The sequence below is a fragment of the Anomalospiza imberbis genome, chromosome 3 (genome assembly GCF_031753505.1).
Source record: "Anomalospiza imberbis isolate Cuckoo-Finch-1a 21T00152 chromosome 3, ASM3175350v1, whole genome shotgun sequence".
Taxonomy (NCBI): domain Eukaryota; kingdom Metazoa; phylum Chordata; class Aves; order Passeriformes; family Viduidae; genus Anomalospiza; species Anomalospiza imberbis.
This window is the reverse complement of record NC_089683.1, coordinates 114,859,805-114,873,552: the sequence shown is the minus strand read 5'-3', so window position 1 is coordinate 114,873,552 and position 13,748 is coordinate 114,859,805. Positions and strand designations below refer to the sequence as shown.

The window sequence follows — 13,748 nt, the reverse complement described above, 5'->3', positions numbered from 1 at the left end:
TGAAAAGGTTTTCTTGAGCTATGGTAAATGTAATTTAAGCAAACTTTTATTAGCAGTGGTAAGGAACTTTCTGTAAGCAAAATTTATACAAAAGGAACTTCAGCAAATTTGCACATGTACTTAATAGGATAAATCAATGTGATTTTTTTATCAGACACCACCATGAATTGGAAAAAAAATGCACTACTCAATTTTAAGCAAAATTTTAATTTTCATTCATAGGCTTGTTTGTATTTAAAGGAGCTACTTCAAACTCAAATTCACATAAAGTTCAGCATGTAAATAAGCTGAAGTTATCATTGGTCAAGATTTGTTGCTGAAAGGCAAGGGCTCTGAATAACATTTCAACAACCTTGTGCAGCAACAGATAAAAGTAGAATACACAAAACCAGAGCAGCAATAGCATCTCCCAATGCACAGGATGAGGAGTGAAATTGTGCCCCCACTTCATTGCACTGTAAAACACCACCTGCAAACTGCTGCAGATTGGAATCCTGACTCCAACACTGACCAGGGCCGGGGGAGCTTGAAGAGCAGCTCTTCCCACACTGGAGTTAGCTTTTTCCACCTGAAGATGCGCAGGCAGTTGAACAATTGTTTTCAAAAACTTACTGAGCACATTCCCATGTCGACATTCTCATCTCCCTGGTGCTGGACTGGCAGGGAATTATATATTGGTGACTCCTTGCAGAAGGTGGTTGCCCTGAATCCTGCCAGTCACGGCACTCAGAGGTGCTTCCTTAGTCTGAAGCTGAATCTTGGCTTCAAGCAGGAGAAGGAAACCCAAGTAACTTCACTATGGTGAGAGTGAGTGAAAGTTTAGTTAATCAGAAAATCATATTATTTTTGTTGAAGATGTTTTCATATTCAAGAGGAAATATGGTCGTGCCTTTCTTGTAGTTACAAAGAAAAGGTGACAGGAAACACTGTTCTGACAGTGAAATTTGTTTAAAAAGCTCAGATATATGTCAAAATTCAAAAAAATGTCTGTAACTGAGGCCCAGTGAATGAGTGAGAGCCACACTGTGTATGGCAGTGTATCCAAATGACAAAAATCCCAAAGCTTTCCTATGGAAGGAAATAATTTCTGGCACGTGTGGGGCACGTGTCACGGTGAATGGATTTCTGCAGAGCTTTTCGGAGATCCCAGAGGCGGCAGGTCGCCGTGGGAATGACCGCGGGGGCCTCAATGGGGCGTGGCCGGCTTGACGGGCGTGGCCCTGGAGAGACGGGCGTGTCTCGGGGTTAGTGGGCGTGTCTCGGGGTTAGTGGGCGTGTCTCGGGGTTAGTGGGCGTGTCTCGGGGTTAGTGGGCGTGTCTCGGGGTTAGTGGGCGTGTCTCGGGGTTAGTGGGCGTGGTCTATGGGTGGAGAGGCGGGGCCGTGGTTCCGGTGCGCGGCGGCGGCCGCGGGATCGGGATCGGGATGAATGAAGCGGAGGGGCTGCGGCAGCGGCGGCCGCTCCGCCCGCAGGTCATCACCGAGGACAGCCCGGCGCAGGAGGCCAAGGAGGGCAGGTGGGTGCCCGGGCGGGGCGCCCACCGTGACAGTGCGGCTGCGGGGCCGAGGCTGGGCCCGGCTCCGGGAGCGCTGCCCGGGAGGGCTCTGGGAGGGCACCGACACCACCCGCATGGCGCGGCCGGGCTGGGGCAGCGGCGGGTCGGGCCCGGGGTGACCGGGGAGGGGCTGGAAGAGCTGGGGGGCTGCCCCGGGGCTGGGCACGGGCGGCGCTGGGGCGCTGCGGGCGTGCGGAGCGAGGCCGCGGTTTCCCAGCTTGGCTGGCGCTGGGCGCCCGCGGGCGTCAGCCCGGCGGTACCCCCAGTGCTCCTGCTCCTCCTGGAGGGGGCTGACGCTGAGGAGGGGTTGGGACAGCGCCTTCTCACCTGTTCTGCCGACCTGCAGGAGCGGCTGTTAACAACAACAAAAATAATCGGTCCTCTCCTTTCTCCTCTCCTTTCTCCTTTCCTTTCTCCTCTCCTGTTTATCTTTGCCAGGCAAGAATTAACAGTTATCCCAATGTGGCTTGTACAGATTTATTTTGGGTGTGATTAAGTTCTGTGTAATTGTGGTTCATCTGTTTATGTCTTGGTAATAGCTTAAAGAGTGACCTGCAGTTTTTCGACTGATCTACACGTGTCTGGCCTAATAAACAGTCAGATTGTGGCTATGTTAAAAAAAAGATTCTGTTTACAGTTTTCTGTTTAGGAATTGTATAAAAAAATCACTCCATTGTGACTAAAGGCAGTAGCTGTAATAAGGCAGTGGTAGTGTTTACTTTGCCTTTCATTGCATAAGGTAGCTGATATCTTATAATACTTTTGTTCACCATCTATTATAGCTCTTCTGATTTGAGTACTTTGCAGATGCTTATCTCTGCCTTTCAGGGTCATCAGAATAAAAGACTGATGGCTTGCACTCATCCCTGTTTTTGGAGGAGAGCATCAGCATCTCTGAGCTTGAGAGACTGCTCCTCATGCCTTCAGCCTCACTTGGTGCTCAGATCAGTTGAATTTCTAGGGCTCTATCACTGACCCTGAATATTCACAGGGGTTGCTCTGTATGAAAACAGCAGAGGAAATTCCTGGGCCTGGCCTTTTTCTGGCTGGTAGCCATGGCAGAAATTCCTGAGGACAGATGCTTTTCTCTCCAGCCCAGCAGCTCTTCTGCCAAGGGGGTGAAGCTGCCTGGCCTCTGGCTGTGGTGACCCATAGTAGCATCTTGCCAGCTTACTGTTGTCTTCAAGAGCTGTTTTAATGGCTTCGCTTTTTAGTTCTTAGTAACAACTAAATTGCTGTAATTATAGCTGGAGTTCTGCTAAGTTGTTGTATTGAGATTTGTGGCTACAGGCCATGTAGGATTAATCACAGAGATACAATTGACTAAGGTTTTCTATTTCACTCTTGGTGAACATTTGCCTCAGTGATTCTCTCCAGTGACTGACAGTTTGCACTATTCAATACTGTGTAGCTTGAGAAGGATTCTGAGTAGATGACTTTTTAGTTTATTTTATTTTGTAAAGCTTTTGGGTTTTATTTAAATTCTTGTGGTTTCAGCAGTGTCTAAACTAGATGTTGCAGTTTGCAAGCTTAAAGTGTGAGTTTGCTTGTCACCTTATTCTTCCTGCCTTTTGTCTTTATTGTCAGTTCCTTGCAAGTTTGCTTGAGGATCAGAAGTATGGCCCTTACTTAAGTCATGCTTTTAGGAGCTTTAATTAGGTTGGCTTTGGCAGATGAGTTCCCATTCTGTTCCTGTTCATTCTCAGCTCCTTTTGTGAGTTGTTCTCAGCTATCACAGCAGGTGTCTGCTGACAGTATTTTTAATCTTATATTGTTGAGCTTTCATCTCTTGAAGGACAGTGGACAGACCAGGCCAAAGGCTGAAGTCTTTTTGTAAACTTGGGGATTGCCTTTTATCCTTATACCCTGCTCTCGATTCCAGATCCAAGAGGACACAGACTGGGAGGTTTTTGCTTCCTCAAGACATCTACTGTTCAAGCAGGAAGTGCTTAAATCCTGCCTAAATCCTGATGCTTAGTTCTGTCCTTGCTGTTCTCACTGGTAATCCCAAAGGTTACCTTGATGCTGATATCAGTACCACAAGTGCATGTATGTAGCTGCCCAGATGGGATATTTGTGCTCTGGCAGTGGTTCACATTTCCTGCTGTCTGGATGATTGACTAATGAAGGACAGAACAGTAGAAGTGGTCCAGGAATTAGCGCAGAACCACCAGGCACTGTTTGTCTTTATTTAATTGATCCTGTAAGGAGCCTGTCTGGCTGGGCCAATGAATGGTTCAGAACAGCTAAAATTAGACATGCTGCTTTTCCAGTTCAGGGCTAGGATTTGTTGGGCTTGGCTCTCTGCTTTTCTCTGTAAATGCCTGATTGATTCCTCTAAAACTTGTAGACAGCAAAATACGGTTTTCTCCTGTGGAAGAGGAGTTTTATTGTGTGTTTTAATGGGAAAAGACAAAATAATTAATTTCTTTTGTGTTCTGGGGTTTGAGTTTCAAACCAATGCTCAGTAAGTTAAGCAGTCATTCATTTTGTTTCCTCTGTGTTTGTTGTTTTAGTGGAAGTTTTTATTTAAAACTTGTGCTGGATAGAAACCATTGCCAAATCTAAAGATCAAGTTAAAAAAATCCCAACCAAACCCCAACAAAAAAAAAAACCCTCTGTTTCTCAGGTGGTTTGTTTTGTTTTGGCTTATTTTTTTATTTGTTTGCTTTTATTTTAGTCAGCTGTAACTTGTAACATGAATGAAACCTTCACATAAAAAAGTTCAGCTTTTTATGCCAGTATCCTGAGACCTTACTCTTATCCAAATGTGTTCAAAATGGACCTTGAAGGTGAGGATGGTGGTTGTGCAAAAGTGTTACTGTTTCCTTTTCTGAAGAAAAGAGGCTGCTACGGATTTTTTAAGGACTGTTGTATCTGAAAACGATGCTAATCCTATTTCTTGTTTGGTTTTGGCAGTACTTACAGCAGCAAGGTGTTCCGTGTTACCTTCCTGACTTTGGCTGTGTCTGTGGCTGTGCCACTGCTTGGAGTGACCGTTCTCCTGGATTGTCCTATAGACCCTCAGCCCATAAGGTAAAAGGTTGTTTGGTTTTCAAGCAAATGTTCTGGAAGCATAACTTCCCCTGTGTTCTCTGTTGCTGTTTCAGCAAACAAGAGTTAACAGTGCAAAGTGGTTCTATCTGGATTGAGAAACTGGGGAGTGATTGCAATGTTATCCACACCCAGTCTGTTTCTGAGCCATCATGTGCAGTTATGTGTCCCTGCTGATCATGCAAGGAGCTGAATTACTTTTTTTAATCATTAATCTAGAAAATTATTTTCTGCTGCCCAAGCTGTCAGTGCAGCTTGTAATTACACATGTGCACTCTTGCCTTCTGTGAGACAAGAACTGCCACATGTTCAAGGCCACATGTTCAAGGTACTTCAACACTTTCTGAACGATGCTTTATGTAAAGCATAAGTCAGTTGTGCAGGAATTGGCAAACTAGGGGGAAAAATTATCAAATGTGTTGCTCAAGAATGTTTGCATTTTGCGCAAAGCATCACATCGTCTTCCTGTTTTGTAGTTTGAAGGAGCCTCCCCTCCTGACGGGTGTTTTAGAGCCCAACACCAAGTTACGAAAAGCTGAGCGGCTGTGGGAAAACCAGCTGGTTGGACCAGAGTCCATTGTCAATATTGGGGGTAAGCACTGACAAAAGCAGCTTTTAAAGAAGGCTCTTTAAACGTTGTTCCATTGGTAAGAGTTTGTTCAGCAGTAGACCTCTTAGATAACAAACTCTGAGAGTTATTTTCTGTGTGCAGGCTTTCTAAAAGGAATTGTGTTATGCAGAAAAGCCTAGGTTCTCTCTGCTGTTTTTTTCCTCTTTCATGAGTTCGAAATAAATCTTGCTGTCACATTAAAAATCCCTGTCTTTCAAGACTGAGAGCATCAGCAATGGAGCCAGGGGCTACTTACATTTGGAGGACGTGGTCCCATTTTTCATTTGTCTAGCTCTTAACTGGGAATTAATATTTAGAAGCTACTACCTGTTCTTTTAAAGCACATTGCTGCTGAGTGAGCTGAATTTTGTGGTATTGATCTTTGCTTTTATGACAGAAATCAAATCTCAAATTGATAAATAGCTTATTTACATTTTAATGCTGTTCAGTATCATATCCCATATTCATAACTCCCTCATATTCCATATTAATAATTCTAAAAGCTTGGATTCTTCTTGCAAGAAATCTAACCAACACAGGTGCCATCCTGTACTTTCCTCTCATGGCAGATGGGTTCTTCCCAAGCCACAAACCTATGCCACCTCTGAGCAATTTCTGAATGAGTTCCCTGTCCTTCTAATGCCATGACATCCTCATAGTGGGAACCCAGCATTGTGCAGGGGTTGTTTCTTGTGCCTCCTGAAGGAGGGGTAAGGCTAGGAACTACTCTTAACCCTTACTGAAAGATCCTTCAGTGCAAGAGGTGCTCAGTAGGTGCCATATAATTTATTTTCCTTCTACTTTATCTTCTAATTTATTAGTAAAATATTTGTAAGAAATTGCATTACCCAGTAAGAAGCTACTGTAAATTCTTTCCTCAGATTGCACTTTTTTACCTATATCTGTTAACAATGTGCTAAAGGCATTAGCTGAAGCTATTGACTTTTTATGTTGCTTGGTTTCATCAGTCTCATTGGAAACTCTTTATGGAAACCTTCCTGCAAGGGACAGCTGACCTATGAGTGAAATAATCAACCTGACTGGGAATATGTTTTCTGTGAATAAATGTTGAAATCTCCTTATTCCCTATTTCATGCTAGTAGAAGGATGCTTACCAGTATTGTTTTGTGATTAACTTAATCACACAAGTTGTTTTTGCAGATGTTCTGTTTACTGGGACAGCTGATGGGAAGATTATCAGAATTGAAGATGGGGAAATACAAACAATAGCCAGAATTGGCCATGGTCCTTGTGGTGAGTGACAGCTCCTGAGCACAGTTTGTTTGAAAATGTCTGGGTCAAGGGCATGTGTTGGTTAAACTGTGTTCAGTCTGGATTGCAGGTGCGCATCTTGCTCTGAAGAAATTTGTAGCAGAAATATTAATGTATTTGTATCAGTGAAGTATGAGTGAAAATATTGGAACACTGGAGGGAAGAGTAGAACAGAGGGCCAAAAGAATGGAAATGGGTGGTCTTGATAGCAGAGCACACAGTTTCCAGCAGTAAAATTTAAGAATACAAGGAGGTTTTGTGTCATGACTACCAGGCCTTCACCATGAATGATGTGCTGGTGGAAAATCCTGCATCTTAACATTGGGAGGAAGACAAGAGTGAAGTGCATTTACAAACATTCCTTTTCCCGTTAGTCCATCCAGAAAAAGCATCTGTCTTAAGAAAAAAATGGGCAGCAACCTGGTCTAATATTTGTGAAAGCTGAAGTCACCAAGATTTTGAGCTCAAGGGCCACCTCATAAAAACTGTCTTCTAAATAAGTGTGAGTGAATGAACTTGAGCTAATTTGTGAGTGGGAAATTGGTTTAGAACAATTATATGGACGTGACACTGCGAAATGAATTCTCTCCTTGTATTTTAACCCTTCATTTTCACCAGTAAGGAGAGATAAATGTGAGAAGATGTAAGTGAAAAAACAGCAGTTCACTAAAAAATAAAACAGCAACAACCAAGATAACAGTAACAACCACTACAAATGTGCTGAATATTGTTGACAAAGAAAAATCAACACAGCAACCAAGACTCCGTGATCACAGAAGCCCCTCATCCCCCAAACAACAGCCACCAGGGAAGAAGGACAAAACAGAAGAATCCTGTCCAAAACCAGTCAAATGCTGCCGATCCATCTGCTCCACACCACCTGAGAGGAACTCTCCTGACAGTGGCAGCTGGGACTGGGTCTGTGGCTGGGACTCCTGGAGAGAGGGGATGGTGCTGGTGGAGCTGTCCTGGGTGGCAGCACCAAAAAAGATCTGAAGGAAACATCCTCCCTGGCCCAGAAATGGGGCTACCCCTGGCAACAGCAGCCAAAAAGATGTTACAGAAACCTCCAAAGCCTGGAGATAAACAAACCTGCCAGGCTGCCTTCCACTGCCTTGACTCAGAGAACCTGCCCCAGAGAACTTTCTTGGCAGCCTGGCCAAAAAAAGCTGCAGTCTCTGCTCCCAAGCCCTAGGGAGAACAGAGGAGCTCTGTGTGCCTGTTCCTTCTCTTTTAAAGGGACTCCAGGTCACCTGCCTCCATGAGCCTGGGCTGAAACATCCCAGTTCTTCTTCCATCTCCTGGGTTCTAAAGGGACAGTGGTCATCTTGGGCAGGTTGGTGTAGGGAAGATATGGAATACAATACACACTTTTTGGGTTACCCAGGACAGAAGGATAGCAACTTACGTAGAGATTTTTGAAAATAAATATCACCTTCCCCATCTATGGAATTTTGCCTTGCATTTTGCTGTACCTATTTCCTTTCCTCTGTTTGTAAGCACAGTGGGAGTTGTAGTTGCACTTCCTTTACCAGAGATCCTGCATTGGTAATGGTATTTTTGTTTTCTCACTCCTAAATTGCAGTTATTTCTTGTGGAATTCTACACCTCTTTCTGAACGAATTATTTACTTCATTTAATGGGATTTCTGGAACTGAGTGAGGAAAACTGGTAGCAGCTTATTTATTACAGAACCATCTCTGTGGGGAGCTTACTGTCCATCTCAGCAGTGCCTGGGCAGTCTGAGAAGCCTGGCTGGTGTGTGTTGGGACTGATGGGAGTTTTGTTTGTGGTAATGGTACAGAAGCTCACCTGAGGTCCCGCCCTGTGCTGATTGCCAGTTAGAAATTAAGGTCAGGAACTGTTGCTGTCCCTATTAGCTCTCATTGACATGTTCATCATTTATTCTGTGTAATTTTATGTGGCTGCTCACATGATTTAGACTCTGGGCTGACTTGGCAGCACTCTCTTGGCTGCCTGATAAGTAGAACAGCCTTGGTAGGACAGCTGATGAGAAGCTGGATTTAGGCATGAATGTGAGTGGGGGCAAGTGTGAAGAATCACCTTTCTCCTGCTCATTTCCATTGGACTTGAGCAGCTTGGGAGAGGTGGGAAGCATGTGCTTCCCTCATTCTTTGGGGACAAAGTGGTAATGGGGAGCCTGGACTTTTGTGCTCCTTGAATTGGGAAGTGGAAAGGCTGTAGCCATCTGCCTTCTCCAAAAATTACTCTTGCCAAGGTTTCTAGACTGCTGTTGTTCTGAAGTTCTTAGCTCTTCAGGACTCAAATATCTCCTTGAATTTATCTAAATTCTTCAGGTTTGCAGAATTCCCCTTCCTCCTTGTATAGAAGTCTTCAGTGTCTTTGTATTGAGAAACTAGCTGTTCATGACAATGTTGGACCTTTCCAGAAAAAGAAAGGGTTTTTAAAATTAAAAATTATTTAATTAGAAAAACAGAGGACACACACCCCACAGCCTGAAGTAAAACTGGTTCTTTTGGAGAAGAAGCATTTTGTTAAATCCAGTTTTCTGATTTTACCCTGATTTGGGTAGCTGTTAGCCACTAGGCTGACAGATTCTATGATTATCTCCAGACTGTTGAAAACATGGCATGGGGATATCTGCTTCACTCCCACCTAGTAAAGTAGGAATCAATTTTTAAATGAATATATGTGCCATATATATGCCATAGGGTTTTTATAAGCCACAGTTTGAAGCAAAGGTCACATTTGCAAGCAAAGGAAAAAAAAACAACAAACCTCAAATATTTTATTCTCTATTTTCCATCAGCCAGTGATGACTGACTGCTTCTCAGGAAGCAGCACATGTAGAGTTTGTTTTGGAAGGCAAATGTAAATAATAATTGCTTCCCCTTCCTCCTTCTTTTTCTTAGCTTTCATATCTCAGCTGACACCATGTGGCAGTGAATGTCGCTTTGGTCACTTTGGGCCAGCTGTCCTGGCTGTGTCCCCTCCCAGGATCTTGCCCAGCCCCAGCCTGCTGGAGAGGGGAATGTTGGAGAGAGCATTGATGCTGTGCCAGCCCTGCTCAGCAGTAGCCAAAACACCTTTTTAGCTGCCTGTGTAAAGCACAGCACTGAGAGGGCTCTTCATCTCAGCCAGACCCAACACACCTGTGGAGGTACCCTGAATGCCTTGTATTTATTTCTGTTTGGAAAACCATTTTAAAATTGTTTCCTAAGGAGGCCGTGAAGATGAGCCAGCTTGTGGAAGACCACTTGGCATGCGAGTGGGGCCAAATAGCACCCTGTTTGTGGCAGATGCTTATTATGGACTCTATGAAGTTGATCCTGATACAGGTATGACTTCTCTGCTCCAAAGTTTTCTTCCACTGACAAATCTGGGCTTCATTTGCAGTTTTGCCAGATGCTGCAGCAAAACAATGCCTGTCTTTTTTTGTAAAGTGATTTGAAGCTGTCTGGATGAAATGAGTCATGCAAGAACTTGATGTTTATTTTCCTGTAGCAATGACTTCCTCTCTGTGGCTGTCTGGATCAGAACTACCAGTGACTTATCTTCTGGCATTACATGATTTTTGTTGTTAAAATTGGTATCCCAGGATCGGTGTAGAGAGCTCTGTTGTAGCTGTTTTGGTTTTCATACAAGGAAAGGAAAAAGATTGATACATAGAACCTTTTGTCATATTTGCTGTACTTTTGTTTCTGCCTTGATCTCACTGTGGTAGTGAAAAACTCTTCACTTCCCTGCGACCCAGATCTACACAAAGTGGAGATGAATTTTGGTGTGGCTAAGTTGTGTGTCTTTTTTCTTTTTCTTCTTTTTCTTTCAAGGTGAAACAAAGATGCTTGTGTCAACCAAAACACCGATAGAAGGCCAGAAATTGTCATTTGTAAATGATCTTACAGTGACCAGGGATGGGAGGAAGATCTACTTCACTGACTCCAGCAGTAAATGGCAAAGACAAGACTACTTGTTCCTGGTTATGGAAGGCACAGATGATGGGCGGCAAGTGTCTCCTTCCCAAGGCCTTTAACTTGCTGTCAGCTCAGTTGTAGGAGTGGAAGTCACCACTTCCTTGATTTTCATGTTTTTTCTCTTTATAAACCCACCTCTGCAAACACTGCACTGTGTAGGGGGAGAGTGAGGGAATTGTGTGGGTGTTGCTAATGAGACCTGCAGCAAAACAGATGAGATTCCCCTTTTTCCTTCAAGAGGACTGGCATGGAATATTAATTTTAAAAGTGAAGGTGTTAGCATTACGTTCAGCCCAAATCCTTCATGAATGCTGCCCCTCTGAAGTTATTTCTCTTGTGTTCATAAACAAATGCTTCTTGCCTATTCCGCCTTCTTAACTTAAATGTGGTTTATGTGAGAAAAGACTGAATGCCTGAAGAATGAAACACAGATGCATAAATATTAATTTTCACTCAAAAATGGTTTCTTTTCAGCCTCCTTCAATATGACACAGTGACAAAAGAAGTGAAAGTCTTAATGGTGGGGCTGAGGTTTCCCAATGGCGTGCAGCTTTCTCCTGCAGAAGACTTTGTCTTGGTGCAGGAGACAACCATGGCTAGAATCAGAAGGCAAGTATGACTTTGGAATTATTACTAATCTTTGTAGGGATTGTTTAAATAAACAAATGGAATAACAAAATAAACCCTACACTTCAGTTATGCCTAGTTAAAAATTACAAAGATGGTGACCTTCCTCAAGACTTAATTTTTTTTTTAATTTCACTTTAAACATCTAGGTTGCATAATCTTTCCATCATGGACTCCTTAAGCACAGTGGAGTAAACTGACTTTTTTCCTGGGGACAAGCGTGTGGCAGTGCTGTATTTCCCTCTACCAAAATAACAGGGAAAAATTATTTTTTTAAATATTGGGACTCTCATTTGTTATTTAAACTGATTAAGTTTAGATGTTCTAATCTATTATCTATACTTTTCAGGTATTATGTATCTGGGCTGATGAAAGGTGGAGCAGATATGTTTGTTGAGAATATGCCTGGTCTTCCAGACAACATCAGGTTAAGCAGCTCTGGAGGATATTGGGTAGCTATGGCAGCTGTGCGACCCAATCCTGGATTTTCTTTGTTGGACTTCTTATCTGAAAAAACATGGATTAAAGGGATGATATTTAAGGTAAAAAAAAAATTAGAACTTTTTTTAAAAATACCACCTTTAGTAGAGGAATGGAAGTGATAAATATTTGATTGTCCTGGTTCTTCCTCTTCACAGGAAGATTTAAAAAAATAATAGGTGCTGTGGTTAAAACTGTTGTTGCTTTCCCCTAGTAGAACAGCCCTTATATATTAATAGGACGTGAAATTTAACAATTGCTTCTTTGAGTAGCAGGTACACATCTCTTAAGTTGCCTTCCATCTTGATCTTAGGAAAGAAAAAGGGACTATCTCTAACCATGCAGCACGACAGGATCTGCATTTGGATATGTGAAGACTTCACCTGAAGTGCCTAAACTGCTTATTGCCAGGTGTCTGAAGAGCATTTGGGAAGTGTGAGCTGTTCCCATGACTGCCCTAGGCACCCTAGGAGACAGTGTGTACGTTGTGGATGGTGTTAGGTGACATTTTGTTCCGGTTCACTTATGCCTGTTTTTGTGTCACCCTGCTTTAGGATAAGCAAGGATAATGTGTTTTTTTAAGGGCTAAAGAAACAGCATGGTGCTTTTTAAACCATGCAAAGACTTGAAAATACTCCTGTCCTCAAAAAAATAAGGAACAGAAAGCAGTGCTTGGGATTCCATTCCAGCTGAACAAGCTCTGTGCTGTCCCTGTCTCTCCTGGTGCAGTGCAGGAGCTCTGAGTGATGCTGTGGGGAGCCTGGCATCAGCTGCACCAGAGCAAGCTGCTGTCTCTTGTGTGGGCAGCCTTTCAGCCTGCCTCTAGAGTAGAGTGAGCTTCTGCTGATCCTTTTGTTTCTTCTCAAGTTGGCTTTACAGATATGAATGTGTTAACCCTGTGTAAGAGTGTTTACTCAAAATGTGTCCTTGTGTTCTTAGCTGCCGCTTCTGAGGAGCGTGGAGTGGTCTTTGCCTGTATAAATGTCTGAGATCAGATTGTGGAGAACAAAACCTTTTGTTGATTTTCTTTCTTTTTCTTTTCTTCCAGTTGCTGAGTCAGGAAACTGTGACAAAGTTTGTACCCAAATACAGCCTTGTTGTTGAACTCAGTGAGACAGGATCCTACAAAAGAAGCTTCCATGATCCCAACGGAGTGACAGTAGCTTATGTCAGCGAGGCCCACGAGCACAACGGACACCTTTACCTGGGATCCTTCCGCTCTCCCTATATTGGCAGACTTGATCTCCAGCATGTTTAACTGCCCGCCCACAATGCAGTCCCACTGTCCTGTACTACTCCAGAGGTGCAAAGGAAGCATGCGCTTGAGGCAGTGTGTGACCAAGTGACAAAAAGAGTGACAAAAAGTGACAGACAGTCTGTTAAGGTGCAGGAGCACTGTCTCCATAGTAAGAGATACAGTTTGCTGTAACTGTCCTCTGTCTTGGCTGACTGCTCATGCTCTAGAGTTGGCCTGTATTACTGTTCATATCTGAGGACTATGGTGAAGCATCTTCGTTCAGTTCTTTGTTCCTCCAAGGAAATCCATTGATTTTCCTGTGCCCAGCCTTGTTTGGAATCGTCTTGAACAGACACCATCATGTCGCCTTTAATGCAACTGTATGTCCTCTTACTCTGGAAGGAATTGTGATGGATGGAATTTAATTGTGTGTGATTTGGGTGGAAGAGGGTGGCTTGCATGTGTTTATTTCTGTTTTAGTGCCTCCTGTCCAGGAGTGATTACAGTGCATGTTCTAATGTTATACCATGGTGCTGTGGTAGAGGCAGCAACATCCAGGACATGCCTAGGAATCTAGTTATGCCATTGGGTTTCTTAGTCCTTTCTTCAGCCCCAACCTGTGTAAGTAACATCAGACATTGCAATTAACTGTTAATCAACATGCAGAATCAAACTGGATCATCACCTGTGGACTCCTGTGTTTCTTTATAGCATTGAAGTCAGATGATGAATGAAAGTTGCATTTTCCATATTATTAAGGACTAGTTCCAATGGGTCTGAAAAGGGTTGTTTGTAGTATTTCTTCCATGTTTTACCAGGTCCTGAAAGTCTCCTGTTCATTATCTGTGTGACCAGGGAAAAGAGGGCTAGCTGCAGGAATCTTCTTCAACATGCTTTTTATGAAGAACTGGTAAAGATTTTGGGGAAGGTTGGTGTCTGAAGATGGATGTGGACTCAG

At 43.3% G+C, this 13,748-nt stretch overlaps 1 protein-coding gene across 1 annotated transcript; it reads left to right on the top strand.

The window, feature by feature from the left end:
- The first annotated feature begins 1,354 nt into the window (after window positions 1–1,354).
- Window positions 1,355–13,472, top strand: APMAP (adipocyte plasma membrane associated protein). Its single transcript, XM_068186637.1, has 9 exons — window positions 1,355–1,515; window positions 4,474–4,590; window positions 5,085–5,200; window positions 6,380–6,472; window positions 9,694–9,810; window positions 10,303–10,477; window positions 10,921–11,055; window positions 11,423–11,615; window positions 12,602–13,472. The coding sequence occupies exons 1-9, from the start codon at window positions 1,424–1,426 to the stop codon at window positions 12,809–12,811; spliced, it is 1,248 nt and encodes a 415-aa protein (XP_068042738.1). The 5' UTR covers window positions 1,355–1,423; the 3' UTR covers window positions 12,812–13,472.
- Window positions 13,473–13,748: the final 276 nt, after the last annotated feature.